At 38.3% G+C, this 17,042-nt stretch overlaps 1 protein-coding gene and 1 long non-coding RNA gene across 3 annotated transcripts in view; one reads left to right on the forward strand and one right to left on the reverse strand.

Annotated features, from left to right (window-relative positions):
• LOC133558999 (uncharacterized) overlaps positions 1–5,185 on the forward strand; it is a 40,917-nt gene extending 35,732 nt beyond the window's left edge. For both annotated transcript variants that reach the window (XR_009808075.1, XR_009808076.1), the window contains one exon: positions 4,557–5,185. This is a non-coding gene — a long non-coding RNA (uncharacterized LOC133558999). The remainder of the gene's footprint in view (positions 1–4,556) is intronic.
• The window catches only part of ercc6 (excision repair cross-complementation group 6), a 41,452-nt gene that overhangs the window by 10,638 nt on the left and 13,772 nt on the right, over positions 1–17,042 (reverse strand). Inside the window, exons 8-16 of the mRNA XM_061910263.1 lie at positions 15,315–15,473; positions 14,287–14,422; positions 13,930–14,100; positions 13,668–13,844; positions 9,534–9,650; positions 7,332–7,427; positions 4,594–4,812; positions 4,243–4,353; positions 1,562–1,681 (exon numbers count right to left, since the gene is read on the reverse strand). Coding sequence (XP_061766247.1) covers positions 1,562–1,681; positions 4,243–4,353; positions 4,594–4,812; positions 7,332–7,427; positions 9,534–9,650; positions 13,668–13,844; positions 13,930–14,100; positions 14,287–14,422; positions 15,315–15,473 — 1,306 coding nt within the window. The remainder of the gene's footprint in view (positions 1–1,561; positions 1,682–4,242; positions 4,354–4,593; positions 4,813–7,331; positions 7,428–9,533; positions 9,651–13,667; positions 13,845–13,929; positions 14,101–14,286; positions 14,423–15,314; positions 15,474–17,042) is intronic.

A 17,042-nucleotide genomic window follows, 5' to 3' on the forward strand; every position in this document is an offset into this window, starting at 1 on the left:
AGAGCTTCTCACCCTATCTCTAAGGCAGAGCCCCGCCACCCGGCGGAGGAAACTCATTTCGGCCGCTTGTACCCGTGATCTTATCCTTTCGGTCATGACCCAAAGCTCATGACCATAGGTGAGGATGGGAACGTAGATCGACCGGTAAATTGAGAGCTTTGCCTTCCGGCTCAGCTCCTTCTTCACCACAACGGATCGATACAACGTCCGCATTACTGAAGACGCCGCACCGATCCGCCTGTCGATCACACGATCCACTCTTCCCCCACTCGTGAACAAGACTCCTAGGTACTTGAACTCCTCCACTTAGGGGCGGGGTCTCCTCCCCAACCCGGAGATGGCACTCCAACCTTTTCCGGGCGAGAACCATGGACTCGGACTTGGAGGTGCTGATTCTCATTCCGGTCGCTTCACACTCGGCTGCGAACCGATCCAGTGAGAGCTGAAGATCCCGGCCAGATGAAGCCATCAGGACTACATCATCTGCAAAAAGCAGAGACCTAATCCCGTGGCCACCAAACCGGAACCCCTCAACGCCTTGGCTGCGCCTAGAAATTCTGTCCATAAAAGTTATGAACAGAATCGGTGACAAAGGGCAGCCTTGGCGGAGTCCAACCCTCACTGGAAACGTGTCCGACTTACTGCCAGCAATGCGGACCAAGCTCTGACACTGATCATACAGGGAGCGGACCGCCACAATAAGACAGTCCGATACCCCATACTCTAACCATATATATATGTATGTATATATATATATATGATGCAGTAACAAACACGTTCATAACAATTCATTTTAGGAATCTGCTGCAAAAATGTGAGTCTCTCGCAAGTTTTTGAAATGAACTTAATTGCCGGGCTGGATTTGGACTGTCCTAAACCTTAACCTTTCAGTCCATAACCCAAACACCAAAGTGAAACCTCGACATGCAAACAAATCTGTATTTTCTTTCTGAACCAAGGTGGTGTGTAATATAATGAGGTCCTGTGTGACATCGTACACCACGCTTCGACCTGCAGGATTTTGTTTGACTTTATAGGCATGTTTCTCACAGAACTGATGGTCAAACTCGACATTATAGTTTATATTATATCAAGGTTCAAAGTTTATTCGTCACATGCAGAGTACACCACAGTGAAATGCCTTTTTCCATGCTCTTCAGATATTGCGTACAGTGTGATCCAAACTCTAGTTCCAGAATATAATACACTAAATACAAAAAATACAAAAATGTGAATAGGTCTAATGTGCATTAATTACATGACAAGTAAGTTGCATAATAAGTCACAGTAGTTATGGTAGAAGTATCAGTACAAGTAGAAGTACAGTAGTCAACTACAGTTCCAGTGCAATATCAAATAGTATAACAATATATAAAGTATATATTTTAGTGTATTAATTGAACGATGTATTAGCATTAGCTATTGCTCTGTACAGCACATCAGTTGTATTCATTGTTTAGGGACTATGTTGAATTGTATCATCCCTATCCAATTACTATTCTATTATATTTAGTGTGTGTGTGTGTGTGTGTGTTTGTGTGTGCGTGTGTGTGTGTTGAACCTGTGTGTCAGTGCTGGGATTCCAGTCTGGGTCATAGATGATGACCCTGTTGGCTCCTGTCAGGTTGACTCCAAGGCCTCCCACTTTAGTGGTCAATAAGAAGATAAAAATAGATTGGTCCTGGGAAGAAAAAATAAAATGACATAAAAAATTTTGGATGAGCAACTGTGGCTTTATAGACTCAATAGTATTATGGATGAAATAGACGGATGTTTCTAATGTTACAGTCGTCCCTCGCCTTATTGCGCTTCACTATAGAGCTGTATGATAATGGCAAAAATTGTAATCCTGATTATTTTTAATTTACCGTAGTTTGAAATCTCGATTAATGACACGATTATTTATTAACTTGGAAACATGAGTATTTATTGTTCCACTAAGATTTGACTTTAAATATAATCTAAAAGAACAACTGGACATAAATTATTAACCAACAATAAGTAAAATAACAGTAACAACAATAAGTTTAAATAACAATAGCAATTTGAATAAACAATGTGAACAAACATTTAGTTTTTCTCTTACAGTTTTTTGGGAATTCTATTTTTTACCTTTTACACTTATTTTACCACCAAAGAGTATGTGCTTTATGTGTCCTAAATAAAATTTTATAAAATAAATCAATCCAAATGTATTTTTACAGCTCCTAATTAGTGTCTCGAATGAATTTACAAACTCACAACATCCCCTGATCTAAATGTCTGTTAATTAAATACAAAAAAATCATCTAAATTATTGCTGCAGTAAATTTTTGGACAATTTCGACCAGTGTTTTTTTAAGTCAATGCATAATCATTTTGTAAATGTGTCAATAAGTGCTTTAAGTACGAATTGCTTGATTGATTGAAACTTTTATTAGTAGATTGCACAGTTCAGTACATATTCCGTACAATTGACAACTAAATGGTAACACCCGAATAAGTTTTTCAACTTGTTTAAGTCGGGGTCCACGTTAATCAATTCATGGTAAAATACAGTATGCTTGTGTAAGGTACTTTTTTGAAACCTTTATTTTGTTAGCGTAATCAGACAGGATGTTATTGTGAAGGGGGGAAGTGTGCAGTCGTTCTGAGGTTGACAAGTTTCGAGACAATTTGAGGCCGTTTAAAAAATAAAAAGAGAGCGAGACACTCAAGTTGTGACCGCTGTCCTGTTTGTACATTGATATTATATCGATGATGTGTTGTGGGTGCATATATTGTTTTTCCTAGCTTCAGCATCGTAGATTTCAAGGGGCCGTCTCGACATTGTTTAGACACATTATTTTACCAAACAAATGTTCCTTCTCCTCACAATGACAGCATTTCACTAACATTTATGGCAATTTCAGTCATATTCTACGTTTAAAAGCGGATTCTATTTATTATGCTCAATTCTGTGATTCCCTCCGCAGTTACGTTAAGGCGAAAATTATATTCCTTTACTTTTTTGTTAAATTTAGTGATTACTGATTAGGCATAGTGAGATTCCATACTTCTAGTAGACGTTGTCTTTTTTTCCACTCATACACTCACTCATTCGTTTCACCGTTACAAACTCAGAAATTTGCGTGCGGCCCATTAATAATTTTTATCAATTATAATATTTTAATGATCGCGAAAAGCATCAATCGGGATTAAAATTCAACTGTTTGTAAAGCCCTGCTTCAACACAAGGCAGATTTTCCAGGGGTGTTTTAAATCATTTTAAAGCATATTGTAAATTTTTAGGTCCTAAATGAAGCAACTTGCAAGTTATAAAATGACTAACTAAACCAAAAATATCAATACTTTTGTAGTATTGACCACTTGAGGAGATCAAACCGATCAGAGCACGCTGATCTGTATCGTGGCCACTGATAGGCTCAGCCTCAGCCAGCCTTATGATATTGGACTAAAAGAGTGCAAAGGTAAATAAAAGGAGTTATTTCATGTCTAGGGGGCTCTTATAACATAAAAAAAATATTTAGAAGGTCATAAACAGTTTTTAATGCTCTAGCTATGAAAATAATTGATTTAGTAAACAAATTCAAACTTTGCAAAAATGTATTTATCGCAGTCATGTCCGGAACCAATTAACAGTGATAAACGAGGGACAACTGTAATATTGTATTTTCTCAATCATATTCAGCTATAGCAGAAGGGAATTAGTAACACTGTAAACTTCAATAATAAACACTGTTCAATCCATCAATCAATCAATCAATGTTTATTTATATAGCCCCAAATCACAAATGTCTCAAAGGACTGCACAAATCATTACGACTACAACATCCTCGGAAATAGAGTCTTATTACATAACGATATAATATGATTACAGCTCTGAATGCCATTAGATTGTAAAGATGTGCCTAATGTTGTGACCAGACTCTTACTCGTCCCCATAAAAAAAACATATTCTAACTATTTGTTAAGCCTAACATGATACATTTGACTATTTACAGTGACTGTCATATTGAATAATTTATCAATTTGATGTTGGAGGTAGGTTATGATGAATAGTAATAAAACATGGTTCTGCTTAGCCATGAATCTGGAGTTGAACAGCAAGTAGCTAATAAGGAGGATCCAGAAGAAGAACAGCTTGCCATCAATTAGTGTCTTCACCTCGAGGTGAGCAGGGATCCTCACAAGCCGTTTTGTCCCCGAGGAGGGGATTTTCATGGGAAACACTCAGAGCCATTAGGGATGACTAATCCGTACCTCGTTGTAGCGCGCAATGAGGGGCTGTCGGGAAGCTATGGCGGTAGTGCCGTCCATTTTCACATAAGTGTAGTTGTTCTGCCTCACAAACACCTCAAAGATATGCAACATCTGCAAAGGGGGAAAAAAAAGTCAGTGCGAGGGGCAGGAGGAATAGAAAAGAAGGTTTTAAATGATCCCTAACAAGATTAGAGCAGATTAATACTATCTGGACAAGGATGCCGACAGGGAGGGTGTCAGGTTCCCTCTGAGGTCTAATCTCATTGCTATCGACGATGTCGCCTCACATTCTACTCCTCCTTCTACCCTCTCAGGTTCATTCACCAGGAACATTCTGCTCTGTAGAAATACCTGTCTGGACTGCGTGAAGAGCAGCACTCGCTGACCCTGCTTGAACCAAAGGCGCAGCAGCGACTCCACCACGATTAGTTTGCCCGAGCGTTTCCAGTAGCCAAAGTGCTCCTCTTCTGTCAGCGCCTCCTCTGGGATCCCCCTCAGCAGCCGGGGGCCGCCGGAGAAAAGATCTGGGTGGTTGCAAATCTTACGCAACGCTATCAAGCCTGAGAAAACCTGAACAGGGCAAAGAACAAAACAAGGGGATTTGTTTTCATATGTGGACTACATTACATTTTACAAATGGGACCTATGATGCATTTTGTTTTTTCTGATTTATCAATGTTTTTACAATTTTGGATACTTGTGTTAAACAATGCCCAAACTTTAAATCATATGGTTCATGCATGTTGGCGTGTGCATGCACACAGTTTTGGATGCCTCGGTCTGAGGGGTTTTGCAGTCTGGCTATGTTGTGATGTCACAGTGAGGTGGACACACTTATTTAGACAAGCTCTTAACTAGGCTGTGAGGAAACCTCCAAAATTATGATAAAGTATTATTGCCATCTATTTTTGGCATGTAAATAATAACTCGATGTGCGACATGAAGTGACATAAATGCTGCTAGAAGCAGCTTTTTTTTTAAATTACACACACATATTATATATATATATATATATATATATATATATATATATATATATATATATATATATATATATACATGGAGTCTGAATCGACTGAATAAAGTGCAGGTGTACCTAATGTTGTGACCGGGTGAATCTTTATTGCTTATGAAGTTTATTTTTGACCGTGTCTGGAAAATTTTAAAAATATATACAGTCGCGATCAAAAGTTTACATACACTTGTAAAGAACATAATGTCATGGCTGTCTTGAGTTTCCAATAATTTCTGCAACTCTTATTTTTTTCTGATAGAGTGATTGGAGCATAAACTTGTTAGTCACAAAAAACATTCATGAAGTTTTTTTTCTTTTATGAATTTATTATGGGTCTACTGAAAATGTGACCAAATCTGCTGGGTCAAAAGTATACATACAGCAATGTTAATATTTGGTTACATGTCCCTTGGCAAGTTTCAATGCAATAAGGCGCTTTTGGTAGCCATCTACAAGCTTCTGGCAAGCTTCTGCTTGAATTTTTGACCACTCCTCTTGACAGAATTGGTGCAGTTCAGCTAAATGTGTTGTTTTTCTGACATGGACTTGTTTCTTCAGGATTGTCCACATGTTTAAGTCAGGACTTTGGGAAGGCCATTCTAAAACCTTTATTCTAGCCTGATTTAGCCATTCCTTTACCACTTTTGACGTGTGTTTGGGGTCATTGTCCTGTCGGAACACACAACTGCGCCCAAGACCCAACCTCCGGGCTGATGATTTTAGGTTTTCCTGAAGATTTTGGAGGTAATCCTTATTTTTCATTGTCCCATTTACTCTCTGCAAAGCACCAGTTCCATTGGCAGCAAAACAGGCCCAGAGCATAATACAACCACCACAATGCTTGACGGTAGGATTGGTGTTCCTGGGATTAAAGGCCTCGCCTTTTCACCTCCAAACATATTGCTGGGTATTGTGGCCAAACAGCTCAATTTTTGTTTCATCCGACATCACATTGATAAAGATAAGACCTTCTGGAAGAAGGTTCTGTGGCTAGATGAAACAAAAATTGAGCTGTTTGGCCACAATACCCAGCAATATGTTTGGAGGAAAAAAATATTTCATAAAAGAACCAAACATGAGTGTTTTTTGTGACCAGCAAGCATGTGCTCCAATCACATTATCACAAAAAAATAAGAGTTGTAGAAATGATTGGAAACTCAAGACAGCCATGACATTATGTTCTTTACAAGTGTATGCCAATTTTTTTATCTGGACTGTACATTTTCAAAAGGTAAATTATGATACTTTTGGCGAGGGTGAGGCATGGTTTTATTTGCAATTTGGAAACGCCTCCAGAATCAAACATCTTGCAGACAGACAAAAAACAGGTTTTAAGAGTGACTGTGGAGCAATATTTACACCAAAGCATAGCCAATACATATTATCTAGACCCCAAAGCAGTATTTTAGATAGAGATTAAAATCATCATAGTGTATGTCTGCACTGTGGGTCATGCGAAATGACGCATTGCTATAGGATGAACAATAAAGCGTTTTGAATCTTGAGATGGAAGCCAACTAATTAAAAAAGCATCGTGTAAAGTAACTTTACAGCACTAACTTGTAACAGATAAAACACATCCAGGATTGAGTTGCATAACTTATTTACGCACAATTAGGGCCATGTTTTGTGATGAAGGCACAGTGGTCACTGCATTAGTAATGGTGGTTAATGGACTCAGAGTGACCACTGAAAATATGTGTGTGTGTGTGTGTTTGCACACAATCTGCTGTGGTCACCCTTGGCTCTACAACCACGTCCATTTGGTTAGTGGTGATAAATGGTGGAGATTCTCTCTAGGGTCTGGCTAATGTGAGAACAGCATCTGTACCTTTTCCACATCTTAAAGACTACTAAACTAAGTCTAACCAACATTTATGTTGCAGAACAAATAATGTTCATAAAATACACATGAAATTGAAATGTGTTTGTTAAGGGGGTTGAATAATGAATAAGGCTCGTTGTTTTCCTGGAAGTCTTCTGCTTGACCACAGGATATGCCCTCCTTGTACTTTTAATGCATCGCACATGAAAACAGCAAGATGCATAAAAGATGCTGAGCCCTTCTGCTCACCTGCATGTCCCCGTTGAGTATCTGGTAGACTTCTTTAGAGTCCAAGAAGCTTTGGTACACTTCCCGCTGCTCTTGTGTTAACCTGCAAAAGAGAACCTGCACATATACACGGAACAGTGTGAGTGTAATGAGCACTGAACATCTTCTTTAAAGCCCCTTGATGAAGAGCAGGCAAAGAAATTGCAGGGGAAAGAAGTGTGTTTTGGAAGCATTTGTGTCCCCTGGGGTTGGACTTAATGAGCTGAAGTGAACTGAGGAGTCAAGCAGCATCAGACTCAAGGACAGACCTGAGACTGGCCCACCTTCCTAATGAATACTTGCCGCTTTTACTTTGGTGGGATTTTATTAGCTGGCTTCACTTGGAAAGGCCATGCAAAGTCATGGAAGAATCCTTAAAAACCCAACATGGGAGAAAGAGGCCAATGCATACTCAAGCATAGTTTCCAACGTGTGTGATCGGCTACATTTTTTATTTCTTATTTTTCAGTTCTATTGTCAAATGCTGGAAAGGGGTTTAAAACAACTGTAGCAACTTTCTATTGGGGGTACCGACTGCAGCGGCAGTGGACACAGTTGATAGGCCAACAAAGAATTCAGTAATTAAAATAGAAAGGCGACACAACAAACAGAATGGAACCTTCTGTTACAGGCACTTTTGCAAAACTTTTTTTTTTAAATTCCCATATGAAGGAACAGAAATTCAATAGTCCCTCTTGCTTCAAAGATTACAGCTTCACTACATTTCTTTTAAGGGGAACTGCAATTTTCGGGGGGAATTTTGCCCATCATTCACAATACTTATGTAAAACAAGAACACATATGCATTTATTTATTTTAAGCATTGTAACTAGTAAATAAATACCATCAAACGTCTGCTTACAATGGAGCCTAAGGGAGTCGCTCTAGTCTGGCTAATATAGCCTTTAAAAATATTCAAACACCTCCATTAAGGTTTCATATACATGATGTAAGTATAAATGTAATGTAGTAACAGGCACATTTATAATAACATTTAATATTTACGTACGTATTATCATTTTAAGCATACGCGGCACATTCATTTTAAAAACACATCACAATGTCCTCTTTTTTCTTCAACTACATCACTGATTATTACTCACTGAAGACTTCATGAGAGCCAACAAACATGACAAAATGAAACTTACTGTACAATGTCTGCTGTCATTAGGATGATGATAATAATAATCAGTTTACATGAAGAATGACTCATAATCCTTGCGGGGAAAAGGGTGGTGGAACCAAGCGTCTTTTCTTGTCTTTCTTGACATTTACAGGTCTAAATTGGCTGTCAAAGTGTACCAACTTGTCGGAGTACCACTCATCCTTCTACTGTTAAGGTGAGAGGCATCATTTCTGATCTAGAAATAATTACCACTAGCACCGAGGCAAGGACGCAGTTCACCAGTTCATGTCAATATAGCCACAGTCAACTCATGATCATAGCGCCGTAATGAACAGTCCGTCTGCGTTACCGCCTATAATAACAATATCACTAATACTTGGGTAAGGTTCAAGTCACAACAAGTAAATAAAGTATTGCTGGTGGTTTTTGATTGGTCATTAATTGGTTTTTATGGGCGGAATAGAGGATTTGTAAGCAGATTTTTATTTACGAGTTGGAATTCATCCAAAAAAATACATCCGTCGTACTGTCTTTCATAATGATAATGAACAGTAGGCAAAAATAATTATTTTTATTTTTTTACCAAAGGAGCCTTGAATTGCTTACTACAAATTACAAGAGCGGGTTCAAAGCTGGTTGCCCTTCTTCTTTGCACATTTGTCCGTGTACCGCAGGGCAGTTCAAACATTTTCCACTGAGGGCCGAATGCTGAAAATCAAAGGACGCCGGGGCCATTTTGATATTTTTCATTTGAAAAACCAATACAATATATACAGTCTACAAAATGCCGAAAACAGCCAGCGTCACCATTTTAACTGTTTCCCGTTATAATACAGCTGTTTGTTTTAGTTCACTTTTTATGTTTTTTCTCTCTCGGTAATAGTATTTTTAGAATGTTCAGTGGGCCGTTAAAAATTAGCTGCAGGCTGCACTTGAGACACCTCTGGGGTACCGTGCCAATAGTGATTATCAATTACAATATCTGGGACCTCGAGTACGATATTTCATGCCATCCCATGTGTCCTGTGTGACAATAAAGTTCATTGAATCTTGAATACCTGCTCATTCTTGTCAGGTAAGGCGAGATTGGCCTTGACGTCTGCTTTCATTCTACGAAGGAGGTAAGGATTGATGGTGTCTCTCAGCACGCACGCACACTTGAAAGCTGTCTGGACCTGAAGGTGAGCAAGGGATCTGGTTACTTACATACTTTAGTATGAACAGACTGCAGCACAACAAGAGCAGACCATCCGGTCAGCACCAACACCTGTCAGTGAGGATATTTCCTGAGGCATGATTGCCATTTTTAGCCCCTCTTTCACTCCATCATCTCTCTGAGTGGTACGAGCCATTTACCACGGAACAAAAGTGCTGTCCGCCACAGGGGACACAACTGGAGACCCTCCCCACTCCACTAAAATGGCCCTCCTTCACCTTATGTTTAAGGACAGTTAGTTTTTAAACATTAACTCACTGGGGTTCCACAGGGGATCAAAGAGATCCCCGGCAGAGCTGGAGGGGACAATAATACGGTGAGGATTTAGGGCAAAGTGAGAGAGGGCAGCAGATGATGCAAAGTGAATTCACATGGGGGTGGAAATGTGTGCTCCAGTAATGGATCTCATATCCACACACGAGCCAAACTCTCTCGCATGTTGGGATGTACTTTTAGTTATATATACACACACAGAAGAGGATAAGGCAGCCGGGCGTAGCTTTCTCAGACCATTTAATAACATTAATAATTAGTAAAGGTTTTTATTATCGACAGCGGAAGAAGCATCGATAGCCATCTTAAATAATTAAATCCATTCAGTCAAAGGGTTATTAACGATTGTACACTAATGACGGGCTAGCTCTCCACTTTTGCATTTCTCCTCGCGCAAATGCACACGCACGCGTACACATACACGCACGCACACTTTCTTACTTACACACATACAAAACACACACAGGACAAACGTTACTTTGCATGGATCTACAGTATAGTAGGCTCTTAATGACACTTCTGCCCCCACTTTGTTAAAGGGGTCATATTATTTTCTACATTAAAATACTTCCTTGTGGTCTACATAACATGTAATGGTTTATGGTTTTATAGTTTAAGTTTATATTGAACATGCTTAACGGTACAACATTATACATCACAATTTCCAGTTTCTTTTTACAACATGACCGAAAAGAAGTCGGTAAAGTTGAGCTTATTTAATCCTTCCTCTTTTCCACTTCATACCAATTACTAAGAAATGTGCTCTCTTCCCGTTCTCAATTTGTGCACACTTTAAATAATACATTTCTCAAGAAAATAAATTCTTCATTTTTCTTTAAATTAACAGTGAGATTAGTAAGATTATTTCATTTTCAATAAGGTTCAACATGTTTATCCGAGTTGTTCTTCTTTGTACTATGTAAACACTTTGAGTTTGAACAGTTTCTTAAACTGGATCATACTAGTACATTATTTGACTAATTTGCTTAATCAATTCCATAATTTAAATCCACATATTGATATACTAAAAGTTTTAGGTGTTGTGCATGCATACAAATGTTTTTTAATTACAATTTTGAGAATAATTATTGTGGGGCGGACATTCCAGCAACTTGAGGGTTTAAATGTTGCTTAAAGATGTAGATAATGGGTTTCACTATGTAAAGCGCTTTGTGTCTCTAGAGAAAAGCGCTATATAAAAATAATTAACTTGATTTCCCAATTCACTGCATTTTTGGGTAGGTGATTATAGTTTGCCTTATGCATAATTTTAGCTGTTTGCAAATTCAGCAAATTCAACAAATTATTGAGTTTAAGTATTTTTTTATTCTATAAATAAAGGATTTAGGGGTTGTTGATAACCAACATTATGTATTATTGTAACTGACCTGTTTTGTAACACGGTTAGTGAACAAAATGTACATTTGTAGTGATTTCCCTATATTTTTACAGAATAACTCAGATATGGTACTACAACTGCTTTATTTATTATTGATGATCTTCTTGCTACCTTGTGTTGTATGTTTTTTATATGGGATTTCTAGCTCATTTTTATCATTTTCATATTACACCTCAAAATGTGTTTTTTTACTGTGTGAATATCTAATCTGTCTATTAGTATTTGTTTTCTTTTCTACTGTGACCAAACTGCATTGTTTTAGTTCTACTGGGATTCAAAGATACTCCGTTTTTGTTAAACCATCACTTAGATTAATTTATTTCTTCTGTGTTTGTTTGGCTAAGCTTATGTGTGTTCTCCCCTAAACAAAACACAGTGGTGTCATCTGCAAATAGTAGTCATTTAAAATCCTTTGCCGCCTTACAAATATCGTTTATACAAAGATTGAACAATTTTGGTCTCAATACTGATCCCTGAGGTATGCCGCAGGATATATCTAGCGTTCCTGCTGATTGAGTAGCTTCTTACCCAGTGTAAGACCAGGTCTTTGATGCCATATCGCTCAAATGTGTTGATTAATATATTATGACTGTTTCAAATACTTTTGTTGGATCCACAAACACTGCTCCTGCACACTGTTTAGAATCTATTACATGAGTAATCTCTTCTGTTATTTCGATTAATACCATCGATGCTTAAATATTAACTCTGTGTGAATCCGTCCAATCTGTTGTTAAACAGTTTTTTAATCATTCTAGAAAATTGTGGAGTAAGAAAACATATCTGTAATTTGCGAGCTGGTGTTTGTCTTCGTTATTACAAATGGGTAAAATTTTTGGTATTTAAATTTTTTGGTGGGGAATCTGCCTGTTTAAAAACAATAGATTGCTGATGTACACCAAAGGTTCTAAAATCTTATTTCCATATCTATTCTATTACAGTCAGTTTAGGTTTTGGATTGTTCGTGTATTCACAATTATGATTATTTCCTCTTCTGTCACATCCGTGAAGGAGCTTGGCGTTGGGATTTTTGTCTATGGTGTCATTAACTGACACTGGATCTAGAATCCTCTCCTTCAGATTTGGTCCAATATTTGCAAAGCAGTTATTGACGTCTTAAACGACTTCATTCACATTGTCAATATTTATGTTCCCATCTGAAATGTATTGAGGGTAATCCTTCTTAGTACCACTTTTAATGATGCTATTTAGGATGGCCCATGTAATGTTGGTGCTTTGGTAAAAATGTTGCATGGATTTTGTTTTAGAGACGATCTTCAAGCTGCTTTCTGACTGTCTCCTCAGAATGTGCTGTTTTGTGGATGTTCGTATTTACATGCCAAAGCCCTCCTCCAGGCCAGGCCTCCTTTGACTCCGTCTCCACCTCGTCAGCCATGTTGTAGTTATTAGGGCTTCCATATTAAGATTACTGACAGGTATAATTAAAACTATACATTACTTTTAATTAGAAAAGGCAACAGCGGATCATTTTAGCATTCATGTGCACCAGCCAGTCCGCCCCAGAATAAGAGTATAGAGGAAAAATTAGGAACTTGTCGACTACAACTTTGGATTACAACTAAACAAAAATGGTTGACTCACGCAAAGCTCTTTGGGTAAACCTCTACCATATACAGGCGAAAGTCCAAAACATATATTATCATGCAAAAGTTTATCATTCTAGCAATTAGATTTACTAGGTGAAAGTAATATATGAGCTAGGCTCATAACATGTGACTCAAAATATTTAATCTCTTCTTTTGATATAATTTTGATGATTATGTCTTTCAGCTTATGAAAACCTTGAATTGAAAATCTCAGAAATGTTGGGGTTTTCAAAAACTGTAAGCCCTGCTCACATATCTCACTTTGCATGTAATGAGTTTATATCACATATTCGTTTCACATTTGAAATGAATGAACTTTTGCATGTTTTTCACATTTATTGAGTTTCACCCGTATGGATAGCTGCTGCTGACGTAACTAAGGCAAACTACTTCACTTTGGTCTCAAATTCCAAACGGCTCGTTAGGAGCAAGTTTGGAAGAAGGTAAGATTGTTTTATATATATCTCCACTATGCCTCAATGGTTTGATTTCACATTTTTGTGATTAATGGGGATCCTCAATACACAAAAACAGGTATTAACAGGTATGAAAAGCTGGTTTTGCATTATAGGTTCCCAACAAAGGAGACACTTAGTATCAAGTGATGCATGACACGCTTCAGAAAATGAAACGCTGTCTATATAAAGTAAGGCTAAAAAGAACAAACTCTAATGTAAGTCTGTGTGTGAATGAGTACCTGGACAGGTGAGGCATTGCTGTATCCTCCCATAGTGATGGGCACAGAGAACTGCTCCATGAAGACGGGCAGGGTTCCCAGTTTTCCAGGAAAGACAAAGTCAAACAGAGACCATAGCTCTTTCAAATTGTTCTGCATGGGAGAGCCAGAGAGGATGAACCTGTGGGGAGTTCGGAACTGGAGACAGAAGAAACACAGGAGTGTCAATCACTCACTATCATGTATTCTGACAGCACAACATATTACATGTTTTAAACAACACCTGTTTGCAGGCTGTGGTGACTCCAGCATTTGGATTTCTAATCTTGTGGCCTTCATCAAGGATGATATAATGCCAATCGTAGCGTTGCATTGTGTCCTGCAAGTTCCGCACAGCTGAATATGAGGTTATTAAGATCCCATGACAAGATGCAATCTCAGGAATCAGCTTTTCCTGCAACAGATAAAAAGTGATTAAAGGTCTTTAAAACAACCTCAATGTGATGATTCAAGGCCTCTATTTGTGCATTTTTAGGCCTCTGGTGCCCCCCAGAGGAAAAGGACTCAATAGAAAACGTAATAGCTCATTTTGCTTTTGGTTCAACCTACATACAACTTCAACCAAAAGAAAGAAAAACACCTTGTTGCTAGTGAAAGAGCCACTTTCATGAAGGACAGCCACTCTGAAGGGAGGCCACCACGTGTGAAATTCCTTCACCCACTGGTGCATGACTGTAGCAGGACACACGATGACGGTTGGACCCAGACCAACATACCTGCAAGCAAATATAGTAAAGATGCGTCAACAAGGGAGACAAGGGCTTTATTACTATAGAAAATATCAGCAAATTTCATTGGCAAATTAAAGTAATAATTCCTAAACTAAATTACACGAAGTAAAGGCGGTTCCCAGTGAGACAAGAAAAAAGCGCTGGCGTTAGGCAAATAGGGTGAAGGTGGGTGACCAATTGTAACAGGGCACAAGAATGCTTCCTGAAATGATCCCTTTACAAGTTTGCTTCAGTGAAAACCTACAACACACACACACACACACACACACACACACACACACACACACACACACACACACACACACACACACACACACACACACACACACACACACACACACACACACACACACACACACACACACACACACACACACACACACACACACACACGCAAGCACACAAGAAACTTACGCACTAATGGCCTGGTTTGAACCTCAGCTCAGTGGAAGCTATTGATATTGGACCATAATTGAGTTTGCAAGCAATCAATTTGTGGACTTGTACGGACACAATATTGACCATCAGGGAAGCTCCGCCTACCAAAAGCACAATTGTTATTTGCGCAGTAAAACTGGATTATCACCACCCCTGCACCAGGTTGTATACATTTGATTTATAGTCCAGTGCCTGCTGCGTAGCCATTTCATGACTCCAAGATTCCTCTTAAGTGTTCATGAAAAGACACTCAAACGGTGTCAGTGTATTCTCTGATGTCTGCAGGACCAAAGTCAAGAGTCCGATAATTGAAACACGTTAAATAATTCAGACGAGCACACTCAAGCAGAAATCCTTCTAATCAAATATTCATACCATACAGACACTGAGTCTCTAGCCAAGCTTTGTATACATTTTTTGTGTGTGTGTGTGCACGCACCTGTAGTTGGATCCTCGGGTCCTCAGTTTGCTGTAGCTGAGTCCAGCCAGGAAACTGATGACCTGGATGGTTTTACCCAAACCCATCTCATCTCCCAGGATGCCACCTGCCTGCTGACAATGGAGCTCCCACATCCACCGTACGCCAGTCTGCTGGTACCTCCCCAGAGAATAAAGCCAAGTGAAACTCTCACCACATCTTTTTAGACACTTTGCAGGTATAACAAGAGCTATGATGATATTTGCTCTTTTCTGACTTATGAATGTTATCAGAATCTTGGCTACTTGTGTTAAACAAAGCCAAAGCATCAAATCATAAGGTTCATGCATTTACAGTTTTGAATGCCTCTGCATGCTTTGTTTTAAAGTATTTTTTTTAACAGTGGGCCATTTGTGATTCCACAGATTGATGGAGGCACTTTTGTGGTCAGTCTCGGACAGGCTGTGTCCGCAAGCCTTCTCCCCCTCTAATGCGCCGACACAACTGAGACAACTGCAGCTGGAAATTCCATCCCATTCTTTTATGTTTCATGCCCTCCCTTAAAAAATGACTGTTTTGTCAAAATGAGCTAGTATGTATAAATTGGATTAGCTCAGTGGCTCAAATAGTGGCGTGTTGGGATGCCGGGAGAGGTTGAGTAGGTGTGGAGGGGTTTGGGGGTGATATTGGGGAACAAGTTTTTTTTTGGCGTACCAGAATATAATAAATAGTATGTAGCACTTGGTTTCACTGTAACCACTGTGGGAGACGAGGAAAGACAGTAGTCTATAAAAATAGTCAATTTTATAGACTATTTATTTATATTTACAGTCACGATGGAAAGTGGAGGGCACAAAATATTTTCTTCTTCCAGGGGGGGCGCGCAACAAAAACAATTTTAGAAGTACTGGATTAGCTACTAAAAACGGGTTATACGTGTGACTGTGGAGAAGGCCTGAAAATAACTATTATTTTAATAGTTGATTAGTCAGTATTTTTTTTTAGCATGGTCGACTAGTCAAAATATTATCGCTTATGATCTGCTGCACATGTTTGAAGTTGAGTGAACTACATTTTGTATCATTTTTTAAACCCATTATGGTAAATTTAATGGTAACATAAATTAACATAAATTACTGACAAACAAATGGTTTTACTTTACTACATAAAGTATATAAAAACACAGTGAAAAATAAATCAACAGACTTTAAGTGCAAGATGTCCTAGGAACATGACATTCTGTGCAAAAGGTATTTTTTATCCAGTACTGGTGCAATTATTTACTTAAAGGAATAAAAGTTTAATCATGAACATTCCTGGCAGTCTATTGATTAAAAATGTATTAAGTGACTTGTGGACGATAACAATAGCAAATCTTTGTTGATTAATTTTTAAAATCCACTTTTTCAGTTATGTCGACTAATCATTGTAATCTTTGCAGCCCTATTGTGGGAGCAAAGTTTATGTAAAATGCACAACGAACTATACCCAATACATACAGTAAAGCAAAATAAGTGTGTTAAAAGTAGATTCAAATCATCATAGGTCACTTTTAAATATGTTATGCATCTTTGATATGATGACACATCCAGATTTTTTTTATTTACAGAAAAGCACTTTAACATTTTTCCACAATTAGGCACATTCCAAAATGTAATATTTACAATGTGGTTAACACAGCCTTGACTAGGTCAATAATACAACTTTGAAGTATTATTATGCATACATCAACGTGGTATTTATTAAGGG

Source organism: Nerophis ophidion, linkage group LG09 (assembly GCF_033978795.1).
Source record: "Nerophis ophidion isolate RoL-2023_Sa linkage group LG09, RoL_Noph_v1.0, whole genome shotgun sequence".
Taxonomy (NCBI): Eukaryota; Metazoa; Chordata; class Actinopteri; order Syngnathiformes; family Syngnathidae; genus Nerophis; species Nerophis ophidion.